This window comes from Epinephelus lanceolatus, chromosome 7 (assembly GCF_041903045.1).
Source record: "Epinephelus lanceolatus isolate andai-2023 chromosome 7, ASM4190304v1, whole genome shotgun sequence".
Lineage (NCBI taxonomy): Eukaryota > Metazoa > Chordata > Actinopteri > Perciformes > Serranidae > Epinephelus > Epinephelus lanceolatus.
In genome coordinates, this window is record NC_135740.1 from 10,827,715 (window position 1) to 10,844,489 (window position 16,775).

The following is a 16,775-nucleotide window of genomic DNA, read 5'->3' on the forward strand; positions in this document are numbered from 1 at the left end:
CATTCCCTAAGATATTCCCCGCCTCCAAAGCTGTATCCATTTCTCTTTATTCATCTATGGCAGCTACAGTCAGCAGCTGGTTAGCTTAGCATAGTATAAAGGCAATGACTTGAGAATGCAGCTGCTCCCAGTTGAGATAATCCTGCATGTTTCTTTAGTTCAGATGTTAATTACAAAAGTGAGTCTTAAAGGTTCTATTGGGTGGATTTTGTTACAGTCTAGCTATTTCCAGTCTTTGTGCTATGCAGTGTTGAACAGTGATGCGTGACTAGTAACAGTTTTTCCAGTAACGAGTAGTGTAGCTAATTACTAGTAAAATTTCTGTAATAATTTTACAGTCATTACAATCACTACTGACTTGACATACAACAATTACATCAGCATACTCGTTTTTTTAATTGGTGCACTTCCTAGGCATGTCACAAAGCAGCAAGCTAGTTGGAAACACTTAACCTTAAGCTGCTGCAGGTAGTTGGACTAAAACTCTTTCCACTGTCATAAACACATCCTCAAACCTCCGGCCTGAAACACTTGAGCTACTACAACCGACAGCACAATAACGTGAAGCTCCAGGAAATACACCACACTAAAGATGAGCCCTCTTTGGCTGTGGAAGTCAGCTGTAGCCCGACACTGGCTAAACAACTAAAACTGCATTTTAATCATAAACAGTTGCAGGCTACAAAGAAGTGATGAAGCTTGTGGTTGGATATGTGGTGGATGACATGTTGCCCCATGAGTTGGAAAGTACTGACACAGACAACAGAAAACCCCAGGTAAAAAAATGTTTGCAAGCTATCTAGCCTTAGCTACAGGTTACTTACTACCAATTTTATGGGGTGTAACAGAAAAGTAATACAACAAGTATTGTGACAAATTACTGCTGGCAGGGAGTAATAAGTAAAGTAATATTATTACTTTTGAAAAGAGTAATGAGTAAAATTATACATTGTTGAAGAAATGAGCCCAACACTGATGCAATGCTAAGCTAAGCAGGTGTTGGTGGTAGCTTTATGATTACTGTACAGACTTAGAGAGTGTTGGATTATGTTATTAACGTTTGGCAAGGATGCACGTAAGCCTAATTCAAATTATGTCTATTTCTTTCACAAAATATTAAAACTATGTTTGGCTTCAACAGTAAATCTAGATGGGTCATTTCAATTATACCAGGAAAACCTCCAAATCCACAGGCCTGGGGATGAGCAAGTACACCAGTATCTATATCTGTATCTGTTTCTGTTTCTGTATCTGTATCTGTATCTGTTTCTGTATTTGTGTTTGGAATGAGCAGGATTTAAGCGCGATGTGAGTGGAACTTCAACTGGAAGTAAGAGGAACCTAACCATGAATGAATAAGGAGACCTTAATACAGCTTTGGAGGCGGGACCCTGTTCATTCATAAAATTCAGTGGCACACAAAGCCAAAAACCTTTAACCACCACGTATAAAATTACCTGGATGATTGGTGCAGCTTCCACATTATTGGGCCCATAGACCAGGCGTACTAAAGACTTCCAGCAGCCGAGCTGAGTACTTCTGGTTTAGCATGCTGCTAACTTGAATGGGCATGAAATTATATAACTGTGTGGCTCTTCTGCACTTTCCAAATGTTATTGGACAGAATTGCTCAAATTCTTAAAGTAAAACTAATCATTTTGTGTTACATTTTCTCACAGTATAAGTATTTTTGGTTCCAATTGCATCACGTGATGGATGTAATTCCACTGCTTGACCACTAAAACTGGCTTCAAAGCATGGCGCAGTTCCTGGAGGCCTGTGCCTGACCACAAGTTGTTATTATATGCCTAATGATAATGAGGATCATGAGATAAAGGACAATCCAGTACAATCTAGCAAATCTTAGTTAAATAATGAACAGCTGTAGTATGTTGTGTATGTGTGGATGTAACTATTAGAGCCTGATAGCATTAATGAGAAAACAAAACAACAACAAAGATTCTCTAGCCTTAAACAAGCTGGGGAGTTCAAATCCTTTATTCCAACTGCAAATGTAATACTCTTAGAAGCAGAGGTAGAACATATTTTGTATTTTGTTTGGCAGTGTTTGCGCACTAAGAATAATACAATCAATGGGAACATTGAAAAATACTTAAAAACATATGATAATACTTGGAAATAAAAGATTTGCCTATTTGTCAGTCCTCAGACGCTGTGTTCACACTGTGTAGTTTCATCCAGTCATCAGTTAGACTGGCCAAAGATGTGATTGCTCAGCGTCTTCTTGACTGTAGTGGTGCTTTCCACTCCTGAGGTCGTCACACTGATCAATGATCCTGCACAAACACACACACACACACACACACACACACACAAATGCACACAATTAGTTTTTGTTAACCACAGTTTCAGGGACAAGAATGAACTTTGCAAATAACAGGTTTGAACATAAGTGGCATTTTGCCCCAGCCATCCAGATGAGTAAGTAAGCTTTAAATATTGAATTAAGACTGTTGCCAGCATTATATTGTCTGATTGTTGCGTGTTTGGTTGTCAGAATTGATATTCCACCAGTCATCTTTTAGACTCAGGTTCTACTACATTCCTACTGGATCATAACCTTTTTAGACAAACAGATGGTTCAGGTAAATGAGTGACCGTGTATACTGGAGACCGAGGCGAATGTGTCACAGTTGCTCATAGTGACGCAGCTGTTAAAACACAAACAGAACATGTAGCATTTCTGTACTTGCTGTTCTCCTGTCTCAAAGTCAATGGATTTTTTTAAAATAGGTTTTTAGTTAGATTCCTGATTTTAACACAATATTTGGAAACTTAAATGGATAATGCTTAAAGGATTGATGACATTTGAGCTAAACTTGGCAAACACTAGCCCTGCCCAGATGTAGTGTGTGTTACCAGTCAGCCTTTATCACCTTCACATTATGTGTTGAATCTCACCTTCAGGTCTAAGTCAGATTTCATCTGTTTACCATGAGTGTCTCTCTTCCTTGTTGCAGCTCTGTCAGCCTTTCCTGAAGAGATTGGAAAACATAACTATCACCTGGAGTACAACAACTACTCAAATAGTACTGTAGCTCCTCTGTTACTTTTAATAATCAAAAAATAAAAAGTTACCTTTTATATCCACTGCCTCTGTCCGCTGTGAGAACTCAGGGTCATCTGGCTGAGCATCATCAGACTTCTTGTAGTAATACTGTTGATCAGGGGGCCCAAACCTCTGTATGGAAACACACACACACACACACACACACACACACACACACACACACACACACTATGACTTCTTGTACTATAGCTACACTATTTGTCTCTAGAGAACTAAATCACACTGACACATTAAACTTCTTATAGTTCTAAAGCTAAACAATAACACACACACATGCATAAGCAGAAATACTCTACCACGTCAGGCCACATGAAGCTAATGAAGAGAATGATGGGAAGTCCAACAGTGAAGACATAGACACCCCAGAGCCAGGGACGCTGGTGGGTGGCCATAAGGAGGCTCTCTATGATACCTGGCTAGAATACACATACAGATACTGGACGTTACTTGTCACATGATAAAACCTTTAGTATATCAACCTACTATATAACATGCATAGCTGTTAACAAGCAACAAATGAAGGTGAAAGGTCAAAACCACAGTGCCTGAATAATAATACTATGATCACAAATGATCATGTGCAAGGAAAAACCTAGGAAAGCGGTGAAAAATAAGAACAATATGAGCTGAAGAGAGAATATAGAGGATGTTTAAAAAGAAAAGAAGTGGAAAGAAGTGGGACATCATTCAGGAGGGAGACCATAAAAGCTACAGGGAATATGCTGACAATTTCACCTGTAATTCATATAATTGTATCTGTAATTCATATGCATATGTATATCAGAGCAGTAGGTGGTGTATGACCCTGATTAAAACTAGATACAAGTGTTGCTGCTTGGGGAAGCAATATTTTTGACACTACTCATGCTTGTAGTGTAATATCTGACCACATGCAACATTGAATTATTCCATTATGAAGTCAGTCTGTGGGAATAAAAAATTAAGTGCTATTGTGTTTTGGTTGATTTGAAAATAAAGAAACCTGATCCATGAAATATGTAGCCATAGAATTAATTTTACTTGAGCTTTTAACTTTAAAACTAAAATAACTTTGTGTCATATTTACTGAAACTGTCACTATATTCTAAAAGAAGGAGCATGAGACAGATGGTCTGTGACTATCTGGGAAAAAAATCATGTCCCCCCTTCTCCTCTTCCTCCTGCTTCTAATGACTTCTTGCTACAATCTACAAAAAACAGCCAATCAGAGCTAAGGAGTGTCTAACGCAGCTGTCAATCATGTTAATCATGCCTCCTGAACTGCAATCAAACTGCCAAAATAGGCAGCTCTGATCAAATATGAATCAAGATTCTGTTACAGTCTACTTCTCAAATGTTTTCAGAAACATATTTTAGTGTACTGTTTAGCTGTAAAATGAGAAAGTTTGTGACCTGGCCGCCATGTTGGTAATGGTCAACTGAAACGCTACGCACCACCCGCCGAACCAGCCTTCTTATTTTACAACTGAACAGTGCACTAAAGTATGTTTCTGAAATACTCATTTAGTGCCGTGCGTATACATGGCAAAATGTTTTTTTTAAGTTACCAACTACAGCTTAAACAGCTAACTTTGACACCGTTCTAAAGAAAGTCCAAATAATACGCAGTAGTACTGATATGATCACTACACCTGAGGTAGATCAGGATTTGATCAGCCCATTACATTTTTTGTGTAAGTAATTTGAATTTTCAAGCGAATCATATTTTTTCATGATAATTTAAAAATATAATTAAGAACTATTTATTAATTACAGAACCATAAAGCTAAAAAAAACCCTGAACCTTTGAAAAAATACATTTTAATAGTACTCTTTTCCAGTGTCTCTACATTTATTTTTGGGGGTTTCATTTTATCTACCTTTTTGTATTGTTTGTTTATGATTTATATGTGTTTACATATGTACCTGTGCTGACATCAATAACCTCTCTTTTCCAAACAGTGAGTAACAGACTTAGTTCATTACAAGATAAATAAAGGCAATAAAAGCAGGTCTTACCTGAGCTGCAGCAGACGCATGTGTCACACTGGCTATTAGCATCACGCACAGCAACACAAAGTTCATCTCCATGTCTGAAACACGCACCTACACGCACACACATTCATACACAAACATGTCCGCATGCATGCACTAACAGTCAATATACTGCATGTGTTCACATGCACACACAAAATGAAACACTCAGATAAAAACACACTCAAAGATCCGCATGAGGAACAGAAAAAAACATTCTATCTTTTAGATCTATCATATGACTACAGAGATAAAACTGGAACAGAAAGATAAAAGACAAAAAAAGGAAAGACTGTGAACACACACAGACTTCTGAGAGAGGAAAATAAACGAGATGCGACAAAAGAAACATGCCCAGACTCCAAGAGGAAGCAGAGTGAGACAAAAACAAAGAAGATTAACAAAAGAAAGAGAAAGAAGTGAGAGTAAAAGTAAGAGAAGCACAGAGCACAGAGGAAGCTACAGAACCAAACAGTATGTTTCTACCTTTAACTCAGTGATTTCTCACTCTTTTCACAGGTTCCTTAAAAGTCACTTCCTGAAATCTTGCAGGCATGTGCTGTTGGACTTTGGTCCCAAGTCATTTACTGTCATGGCTGCAGAGCATGCAGTGGCCACATTAGAGCGGTACAACATGGTTAATAACATACATACACACACACGCAGCCTTTCATGGTTATGAAGTAAATGTGTCCAAAGTGTCATTTATCATGCTAAAAATAAGTGGTCAGAGTTTGGGTAGCAAAGTAGTAAAAAAAAAAAGAGTGTAAAATTAAATTGCTTATGTTGTTTCATCACTTTTATGTGCATTCAGTAAGGCTGTAAGGCGCACAGTTATCAGTAGTCAGTAGTCGCCAAAAATGTCCTTTTTATAAATTTTTATTTTCAATTAAAGTTGACAAGTTGTGAAAGGTAAAGGGAGAGTTTGAGAGAACTTACAAATCGAATGAATAGGCCAGTGGTTCTCAAACCTTTTTTTTCAAAAGATGTACCCCTTTTAATATTTTTTCAGCCAACCAGCACAAATCATTTTTGGTAGAAAGACATGGTGAAGAAAGTTAAACATGAAGGTGATTGCATTTGTTGTGGCAGTTCACACCCAGTAACTACTGCATTGAAAATAGAAATATACTGAATAAAATGTGATTTATCAAACTTACTTTTTTGTATTTTACAAGTTTTATCAAACTTATTATAATATTATTATTTTAAACAACAGACAACAATAAACCTGTGACAGAAAATGCTGAAAATGGTTGAAATTAATGGAGTTCGACATTCACAAAATGTTGAAGTATTCCTTTAAACTTAAAAACTTTATATGCCATGTGATAGCTTGATGCAATTATGAGGGATGACAAGTGTGTGGGAATGAGTTTAACTCATGCTCTGATGCATCTAAGTGTCATATTCAGCTATAGCAGGAAAGTATTCAGTTGTATTTATGGAGATTTTAGGCCCCCTAGTGGAAAAAGACATAACTGAATACATGTTTGGACAAGTCAACTGGAAAGGTTAGTTAGTTTTTGTTTGTTTTTTCTTTATTTGTTTGTTGTACCTAATAATATTCCATAGCAGTGTATTGGTTACATTAAAGTGTTAGTAAATTGTTCAATGTGTCTTTAAAAACAAACAAAAAAAATTCTTATCATTATTTTCTAAATTGTGTCTGCAACCATTAAATTTGTTTGTTGGTTTAACGTTTTTTTTTTTTCCTGTACAATTTTATATAGTGTGCATTTACATAAAGCTATATTCATAAAGTTTATTAGTATTATAATGATTTCAATGCACACTAATATGTTCTTATTTTCCTTTAAAAACTTTGTAAACCTGTGAGAAAGTTTTTAAAAGTAAAGAAACAAAAAGATATTAAGAAAGCTTCAAAATGAAATACAAACACATTTTACATGAAATTATGTCAAATATAACATCAAACAAAATGAAAGGTTTTGGTGTTTTCTTGTGTAATTCTTTTTTTTTAAATACAAATAATTAAAAGAAACACTAACTATTTCATCATATTGACAATTCTATGTGCTTTCTCCATAGTACATCCTTCAGAGCCGGATGTTGATTTCACTGCGCACACCGTCACCCCCAGAAACACTCTCGTTGCAATCGGCGTCTGACAGGAACCCGCTGCCTGTTCCCACTGTGGTGATGTTGTGTTCGAGGGTTGTGATTCGCTGTTTCAGTCGAAGCTGGGAAGAGTTGAACTCACTCTGCAGACGAGCCAAACACGTCTGAAAACAAAGTTATCATTCATTATTGTCATTATTGTAATGACTGTAAGAAACGCAGCATTAGTACCAACAGCAGCTGCAGTAGCCTCGCGTCACCAGGCTCTTTATTCACTCTGAATTTCGTCTGGAATCTGGTTCCGGTCTAGAGAGCGGATGCGGAATTCACCAAATTCACCAAAGTAAAAGTGTTCACCAAAGTAAAACTTTAAATTCTGGCGCACCATCGATTTGGGGTGATGAGGGGTGTAAGAAAATCGTTTCACCGTATTTTTATTAGCTTGGTGCTTTTATTTTGACGGAAAGGCGCATCCATCGAATTCCAGATCCTGTCTCACTCGCCCTGGTTCCGGTTCCTTACCAAAACGGCCACTAACGGCCCCAGACTACAGCTGCAGTAGCTGCCAAATTGGTACCGACCTGGAGCCGATCCAGACTGGTCTCCAGCCTCTCCACCTTCTCCTCGAGCTCCTCCCCTGCCGATACATTTACTTCCTCTAGAAGCCCCTCCTTCCGCAGGATGTCCCGTCCCCTCTGCTCCAGCTGGGCCCTGGCATGGGGGAACTCTTGGAGTGCCTCCATCAGGTCTTGTTTGGAAAGGCAGAACAGGTCAGAGTATCCCAGACTGCGAATGTTAGCTGTTCGTCTGTTCCCCATCTTGCTGCCGCTGATGTTCAGGATGCTGATTTCTCCGAAGCAGCTTCCTGATGTCAGAACAGCAAACTGGGTGATTCCATCCTCCCCCACCACTGCCAGCTGCCCATCTTTAATTATGTACATCTCCTTTCCCACATCTCCCTGGAAAAACACAGAGACAACATAAATCAGCATTTTTAACAGTAATACTGTCCCTTCATCAGAAAGGCACAACATCTGAAAACTAGCCTAGTAGTCTAGTGTGGTGCTATGCCATCGTTCCAATGGCTCATAATTCCAAAGCCCCAGTTGTCCAAAAAATGTCCCATTGGATCAAAAGGCCGTTAATCCAACAGAATGATGCAGATTAACGGCTGATGCAGAATGATATATACAATGGCGAAGGCATGACCCATCCTACTCTGCGTTTGATTGCCTTACCCAACCAACAAAGGCAATGAGTACTTGCCAGTCAGAGGCAGAGAAGAGCAGGTCATGCCTTTGCCATGGTAAAAGGTCAGATGATGTCATGCTACCGAATAATTAGCCATGTGCTTCTGTTTGGGAGAGTGCTGACAGAGAAACAGCCCTTTGGCGCAATGCACATTTGTTTTTGCAATACTGGGCCGTTGGGAAAATGGCCTTTTGAGCTAATGGGACATTTTTCAAACTATTGGGGCTTTGAAATTATGAGCTGTTGGAACAATGGGCAGTCCCCACCAGGGTTACTAGTGCTACACCCTGCACTACTGTAGATATAGTAGTTGTAATGCAGGCTAGAAACAACAGTAAATGTAAAGGTCGTGATAAAAAACTGTCTTGGGAAGTAGCCTGTGAAGTTTCTGACCACTTGCAGTGCTGTGGAGCGAGGTTTTTACAAGTGGGTCCATGTATACGCATTATGGGCACCAAAGTACAAAGCAAGGCCATGTTTTCTGGTGTATGTGCTGGGTGACCAACTATTCTATTAGAATAAATGGACACCCTGTTCAGTACTACAGCAGTAGCAACAGATAATTTGTCCTCCAATAGTACCAGTAAAAGTAATACCAACCTTTCTACAGATGTAGTCTCCAGGACTGAAAACCTGCGGCCGAAGTTTTAATACCAATTCTACAAGGAGGCCTGCCTCACAGTCCTGGAAAATACGCACCTATATCCACAGACACACACAAACACAAACACATGGACACAACAATAATGTTTGAGGAGCTTGCATGTAAAACAGCCACCCATGACATTCATGACTCAACAAACAGCATTTGCTGACAGTGTAAAATTAAGCAACAATTATTAACAACAGTTAAGTTTCTAATTAAATTTTGTTAGCAACAACGTTCGGTCCTGTGTGTGGTTTTGCAACTCCTGGCAACCTCGAGCGATGGGATTTAATATACTACTTCTGATGATAATCTTTACATAAATACCTTGTATTTATGAAGAAAGAGGCTTAGAGCAGTAAATTAAATTAGGTTAAATTGTGTCTTTACCTTCTTAAGTGTATCCAGGTGAACATTAATAGCAATCTCTGCTCTCAGTTTATTGGGCAGGCTCCTCAGTACTTCCTGTTCATCTATCGTCTTCTGATTGGTCCAGAGGTAGTCAAACCAGCGGATGACCCGCTGCTCTAGCACCTTACTCACATGCCTGAATTGCATGTAGTGTTTCAGGGTGTCTACGCGACTCTGAAAGGCTGCTCTCGTGGCATTCATATTGGAGATCATGGCTCCAACATTACCCACAATGGAGGCAAAAATCAGAACACCAACCTAGGACAGAAATACCAGTATTAGCTGTTTTGATACACTGGAACAACTGGGATCCACATCACTCAAGGTAAGATAATATCAGCTAAGGTCACACCTTTGCTGTGGACTTACCAGAAAGTCAAATATGAGGAACAAATATTCCTCATCTCTAACAGGAGGAGGTGTCTCTCCAATGGTGGTCAGTGTCAGTGTGGACCAGTACAGACAGTATATGTAACTTCTGGTCAGGGAGCCAAACTCAGGATCTGATGCATTGGGGTAAACCCAAGTATCTGAGCCCAGTCCGAGGATTTTGGAGAAGCTGTAGTACACACAGGCATTCCAGTGGATGATCACCAGGATGTACAGAACCAGCTTACAGATGCGGAAAGCGTTGGGATAGCCTGTTCGTGTCTCTGTACGTTCAAACAACTCAAAGAGACGTGGCAGGCGCAGCAGCCGGTTGAATCGAAGAAGAGGGGTGTAACTGACTCCAATGGTCAAGTACAGAAGGTCCGTTGGAAGGATGGAGCAGATATCAATTTTGCACTGCAATCTTCGCACGTAGGTTTCTCTAAGACGCCGCACGTCTTTCACCATCAAGCCTTGATCCAAGAAACCTTTGCAGATATAAAATAGATAAATGAATGACTGTAGGTGCCTCAGAATTTTTTATCAAACATTTTCATGACATAACAGAAATTCTAGTCTTCTTCCACAGGTTTTTTCAGTACCTGTGTGGAGACGAACAGCAATATCCAGGATATAGACTCCATCACAGATGTAGTCCAGTACCAGCCACACCAACACATTCCTCATCTGGAGCTCATCAAAACAGGCCCTACAGAAACACAGAGACACTAACATATCTACCAAGTCTTGAAGGAAATATCTGGCTCTTTAGCTTCTAAACGCTCCACTATGATCACCAACTAGTTGCTAACTTTGTCTGTCTGCTGTTAATTTTAACATCCTGGGCAGGTAGTGTACAGTTTATCAGTTTATCAGAACTTAATTGTTGAAAACAGCAGCACTGTGTGAAGTTCTAGATGGTGGCATGCCCAAGAAATAGGATTCATAGTGGTACAGTAAGTGCTAGAACTGGCATAGTTTTGTTGAATAGGCATAGTAATAGTTCCCAACCTGACAACAAGTAGGGTCCAGTTATAAAATACAGCAGCACCAATCACCATCAGCCAGTAGTAGTATGCATCGTCAGATGGCGATAAGACCTCGACATGACACTTCCTCCTCCTGACAGAGCAGGGTAATAAAAAACGAAAGACAAATTTATCTGTAAATGAAAATTGATGCTTTAATGTGTATGCATTGTGTCTGTATTTTTGGTGGCTCACTTGTGTCTGGAGCGTCTGATCTCATGTTCTGTATCAGAGCCAGTGTGGCTGTGGCTGAACCTGCTGGGCGGGGCTTGTATGTCCGTGTTGGTGGGACCTCTGAAACGTTCCAGGAAGGAGTCAGGTCGCTCTGTCTCCTCAACCAAACTCTTCTGTGCCCATTCTCTTAGAGTCACCACCATTCTTACTATCCTGAGGACAGGGAAACACACACATGTAAAATTTATAACACAGGGCACCAATAATTTACCTATTTCCAATAGTTGACGTTGTCACACACCGGAAAAAAATCAAGTCTGAATAAATCTGTTTGAATGTTTAAGAAGATGTAAAATCAACTTGTAGATTAGTCAGTTGTCATACCTGGACAGAGCACCTCGCCCACGCAAGGAATTCTGGGAATTAATATCTCTTCTGTCAATGGCCGCCATTCTCTGAAGCTCTGAAGAGGTGTCATCGCACATCGACTGCGCTCTACTCACATAAACCCCAACACACACATCAAAAACACAAAAAATAATTCAGTGATTGCTTCATCAACAGTTATAATCTCCTTCATACAGGAAGGCAAAAACATTATTCAGTAGATTACGCAGACTGAAACTTGGAGAGAAAACATGGAGTTGTCACATCAGCTGAAAGTATGAAGAATGATCAAGACAACAGCATTTCTGAATATATATACAGTACAGGCCAAAAGTTTGGACACACCTTCTCATTCAATGCATTTTCTTTATTTTCATGACTATTTACATTGTAGATTCTCACTGAAGGCATCAAAACTATGAATGAACACATGCGGAGTTATGTACTTAACAAAAAAAGGTGAAATAACTGAAAACATGTTTTATATTCTAGTTTCTTCAAAATAGCCACCCTTTGCTCTGATTACTGCTTTGCACACTCTTGGCATTCTCTCCATGAGCTTCAAGAGGTAGTCACCTGAAATGGTTTTCCAACAGTCTTGAAGGAGTTCCCAGAGGTGTTTAGCACTTGTTGGCCCCTTTGCCTTCACTCTGCGGTCCAGCTCACCCCAAACCATCTCGATTGGGTTCAGGTCCGGTGACTGTGGAGGCCAGGTCATCTGCCGCAGCACTCCATCACTCTCCTTCTTGGTCAAATAGCCCTTACACAGCCTGGAGGTGTGTTTGGGGTCATTGTCCTGTTGAAAAATAAATGATCGCCCAACTAAACGCAAACCGGATGGGATGACATGTCGCTGCAGGATGCTGTGGTAGCCATGCTGGTTCAGTGTGCCTTCAATTTTGAATAAATCCCCAACAGTGTCACCAGCAAAACACCCCCACACCATCACACCTCCTCCTCCATGCTTCACAGTGGGAACCAGGCATGTGGAATCCATCCGTTCACCTTTTCCACGTCTCACAAAGACACGTCGGTTGGAACCGAAGATCTCAAATTTGGACTCATCAGACCAAAGCACAGATTTCCACTGGTCTAATGTCCATTCCTTGTGTTTCTTGGCCCAAACAAATCTCTTCTGCTTGTTGCCTCTCCTTAGCAGTGGTTTCCTAGCAGCTATTTGACCATGAAGGCCTGATTCGCGCAGTCTCCTCTTAACAGTTGTTCTAGAGATGGGTCTGCTGCTAGAACTCTGTGTGGCATTCATCTGGTCTCTGATCTGAGCTGCTGTTAACTTGCCATTTCTGAGGCTGGTGACTCGGATGAACTTATCCTCAGAAGCAGAGGTGACTCTTGGTCTTCCTTTCCTGGGTCGGTCCTCATGTGTGCCAGTTTCGTTGTAGCGCTTGATGGTTTTTGCAATTTTCCGGACTGACTGACCTTCATTTCTTAAAGTAATGATGGCCACTCGTTTTTCTTTAGTTAGCTGATTGGTTCTTGCCATAATATGAATTTTAACAGTTGTCCAATAGGGCTGTCGGCTGTGTGTTAACCTGACTTCTGCACAACACAACTGATGGTCCCAACCCCATTGATAAAGCAAGAAATTCCACTAATTAACCCTGATAAGGCACACCTGTGAAGTGGAAACCATTTCAGGTGACTACCTCTTGAAGCTCATGGAGAGAATGCCAAGAGTGTGCAAAGCAGTAATCAGAGCAAAGGGTGGCTATTTTGAAGAAACTAGAATATAAAACATGTTTTCAGTTATTTCACCTTTTTTTGTTAAGTACATAACTCCACATGTGTTCATTCATAGTTTTGATGCCTTCAGTGAGAATCTACAATGTAAATAGTCATGAAAATAAAGAAAACGCATTGAATGAGAAGGTGTGTCCAAACTTTTGGCCTGTACTGTATATATATATATATATATATATATATATGTGTGTGTGTGTGTGTATATTCATATAAATGAACATCTATTCATTATTGATGTAAATCTTGGGCAGTGCAGCTGTTGGTGTTGTGCAGTATGAATTCTATTTTTCTTGTGTGTGCGCAAAGGGTTTTGCTAGTGATCCACTTTTCACAATGTGGCTCACATAGTCACTTTGTCTTTATGATTCCTTTCTTGTTGTATATTGCCCTTGTGAAGCCCTTTGAGACCTAAAGCGCTATATAAATAAATTATACTTACTTACTCTTGTGTGACTTTCTGAACAAACCCTTTTAAACGCCAAAGTCAAACAATAACACACACACACACACACACACACACACACACACAAAATAAATGTTCAAGGCAGGGGTAGACCAGCCACTACTATGTTCAGTGATGTTAAATCACTGTTTTTCTCAATGGCTCTCTGGCGTTAAAGAGAGCGATATAATAGCTTCAGTTCTCTGTTGGAAATGCTGTCTGGCAGAAAGGTAAAGTGGTGAAAATACTTTCAGTATAGTGTACACTTAAACTGATATTGATTGCTTACATGGAACATTTTTTTAGATGGCTAAAGTATATGTTTCCCATTCACAGCAGTACATTGCTCAGCCTCCATGGCAGTACTTCAGTCTGCTTCTCCAAACATGGCATACTGACCACCATCTGTTTATAATATACCGCCTATGGTACCTCATGCAACTCCACTTCAAAAAATCTTTAGTATCGCTTAAGTATAAAAATATTAATTGGTGCAGCTTTAAATACAAAACATAAATCCTGTAAAACATGCATATTTTAACAAAATATATATATTTTTTAACATGTTACATAAGTTTGTAATCCAAAATTACATAGGCTGACCTGCTGCCAGTGTCATGCAATATAACTGAAAGTTCTGCTATGAACTATGAGACACAGACACCTACATTAAAGCTGCAGTTGTAAACGTTTATGACAATAACTTTGTCTCATATTCTGAAGAAGTACATGTGACAGATAGTCTGTAAAAAAAAAAAAAAAAAGTCATGTTCCTCCTCATCGTCCTGCAACTTTTACTGGCATTCCCTAGAATCGACTACATCGCACTTAAAAAAAACAAAACCAGTCAGAGCTGATGAGCCTCCAACACATCTGTCAATCATGTTAATCACTGCCCATGAACTGAACTTTGAAACTAGGCAGCGCTGATCACATATGAATCAAGACTCTGTCACTGCATTGTCTATTTCTCACCTCAGATGTTTTCAGAAACCTATTTCAGTGCACTGAAATGAGAAAGTTTGTAACCCAGCCACCATATTGGAAACAGCTGAGCCAAGATGAAGCGTACGTACAGGTCAGGAACCAGCACCACACATACGACTGAGAACATGTGTGTATGACTGTGTGTATGTGTGTGTACCTGCTCAGTGTGCTGTCAGCTCGGTCACTCTCCTCCTCTGTCCATGTTTTCACAGACAGCCTGTGTGAATCCTGCACCAGACCCGTCATACTGCACACACACACACACACACACACACACACACCATAACAAGACTCAATCCAAATTCATTATCACCATACAGTCAGACAGACAGACAGATACACACTCAGTTACGACATACACACAATAAAATACAAGCTACAACACTCACTGACTTTAAAGAGACATGCCAACATAGAGAGTCTCACGCAGACTGCCAAACACATAACTCACTAACCAGCACACACACATGCAATGATGAACCCACAGTCAGAAAAGGAAGGTCATCCAGTACGAGGTCATCCTTTATCAGGCATCACCATGGAAACCAGATGGCATAGCAACAAGCTGTAAAGTAGTTATGACAACAGATCATAAGAGGTAGAGACAGAGAGTATCCGAAATCAACAAACCTGATAAATGTCCAGATATCTCAACATTAGCTCGACAAGTTCAGCTCACGTCTGTAGTTCAGCTGCATCCCATCTCTATCAATTTATTTAGATTCACAAGGACAGACAGTCCTATGAAAGGTTGGATGGATGGATGGATGGATGGAGTGAACAACCGATCAAAAGACTGATCACATGGTACTCCACAAAAGCATCCTTTAAATTGCAAATTGTGTGTGCGCGTGTGTGTTCCTTTTCAACACCACGCTCATCTGAATTCAAGAACCTTGTGTGAAGTGGCCTTCGAACTACAAGTGCGTCTTTGTGTGCGTATATTCCCCTGATTACTGAAAGAGAAGTGCTTTTATGCACACACCTGCACACGTGAATTGGAACAGTTTTATTGAAGCTCTGTTAAGAAACTGGATTTTAATCCAAGATACCGCTCAGATTCGCCATTAGTGTTGTACTGAGCAGAGGGATAAAAGGCTGAGATGGAACCTGATGTTTTTAGCTTAAAATGTGCTCCATGTGTGTTCTGGAACACAATTCACTCCAAATTACTGTGTGCACACACACACACACACACACACACACACACACAAAACCTGAAAGCATGTGCAGGGTAACAGCAAGTATGCCTTTGGGACTGAATGTCACATATGATCAGTTGAATGAGACCCAGGACACATGCAGCTGCCCCCCAACATTGATGACAACTATCCATAATACTGTACTATTATGATGTCATATCAACCACACTGTTGACATACAGTAGCAACAGCCTACATTGGCAAATGCAATCTTATCTGAATACTTATGGATTTCTCTAGAATCAAACTAAAGACAGTTTCTTTAAACATCTCCAGCACTCAGTGACTCACACCCAAACGATCTGGATTGATAGAAAAAAAATATTTTTGATTTGGAGATGAACTGTCCCTTTAAGAATGAAGCTGTAATCAGAATGTGGTTAGCCTACCTTAGCATAATCCAGAAAGAAAAAGTGTGTGTAATCTCAAAATGTTTAGATCTTCAATCTTGACATTGCTGTTTTAGTAGATTCTAGTTGTTGGACTGTGGAGTCTGACGTGTACCACCAAAACAGATTGATTAATAACAGTAATTAAGAAACTGACAGATGAAATTCAATGGTCAGCTGCTATGTGTGGGACCCTGTTTAATTTTTTCAATACTGCTTATGTGTTGATTTTAAAGAGAGAAATTTACTGCAGTGTCCGTAATATGATGAACAGCAAACAAATTAAATGTAAGATGGAAAATGAGGCAAACACAGTGGAACACACAATGAAAGAAATCTAAAATCAAAAGAAAGCCTTTTTGATATTGTGATTTAAAATTGAAAAGTAATTTCATTTTTAGTTTTAAATGCATAATAAAAATGCACATTTAATACATTTTTGCTCTGTTTATGAATGAATTATCCAAATATAGTCCAATAATTGAGTCTAATTAGATACTGACAAAATCTTTACTTACCCTTTTGGCAAACTTAAGATTCTGTTT

The 16,775-nt window shown here is 39.5% G+C and overlaps 2 protein-coding genes across 3 annotated transcripts; both read right to left on the bottom strand.

Moving 5' to 3' along the window:
* Positions 1 to 1,980: 1,980 nt before the first annotated feature.
* Positions 1,981 to 5,690, bottom strand: LOC117260734 (calnexin-like). Of its 2 annotated transcripts, XM_033632802.2 has the most exons (6): positions 5,591 to 5,690; positions 5,090 to 5,176; positions 3,388 to 3,507; positions 3,100 to 3,202; positions 2,923 to 2,996; positions 1,981 to 2,297 (listed from the first exon to the last, which is right to left on the bottom strand). In XM_033632802.2, the coding sequence occupies exons 2-6, from the start codon at positions 5,159 to 5,161 to the stop codon at positions 2,289 to 2,291; spliced, it is 378 nt and encodes a 125-aa protein (XP_033488693.2). In that variant the 5' UTR covers positions 5,162 to 5,176; positions 5,591 to 5,690; the 3' UTR covers positions 1,981 to 2,288. The 2 variants fall into 2 exon arrangements, with proteins under 2 accessions (XP_033488693.2, XP_033488692.2); XM_033632801.2 differs by lacking the exon at positions 5,591 to 5,690 and having other exon boundaries at positions 5,090 to 5,584.
* A 277-nt stretch (positions 5,691 to 5,967) lies between these two features.
* On the bottom strand, positions 5,968 to 15,389 carry LOC117261299 (cyclic nucleotide-gated cation channel-like). Its single transcript, XM_033633661.2, has 11 exons — positions 15,270 to 15,389; positions 14,797 to 14,886; positions 11,450 to 11,560; positions 11,087 to 11,278; positions 10,875 to 10,985; positions 10,466 to 10,572; positions 9,864 to 10,351; positions 9,474 to 9,752; positions 9,038 to 9,136; positions 7,768 to 8,145; positions 5,968 to 7,350 (listed from the first exon to the last, which is right to left on the bottom strand). Exons 2-11 carry the CDS (start codon positions 14,883 to 14,885, stop codon positions 7,165 to 7,167), a joined length of 2,040 nt encoding a protein of 679 aa, XP_033489552.2. The 5' UTR covers position 14,886; positions 15,270 to 15,389; the 3' UTR covers positions 5,968 to 7,164.
* Positions 15,390 to 16,775: the final 1,386 nt, after the last annotated feature.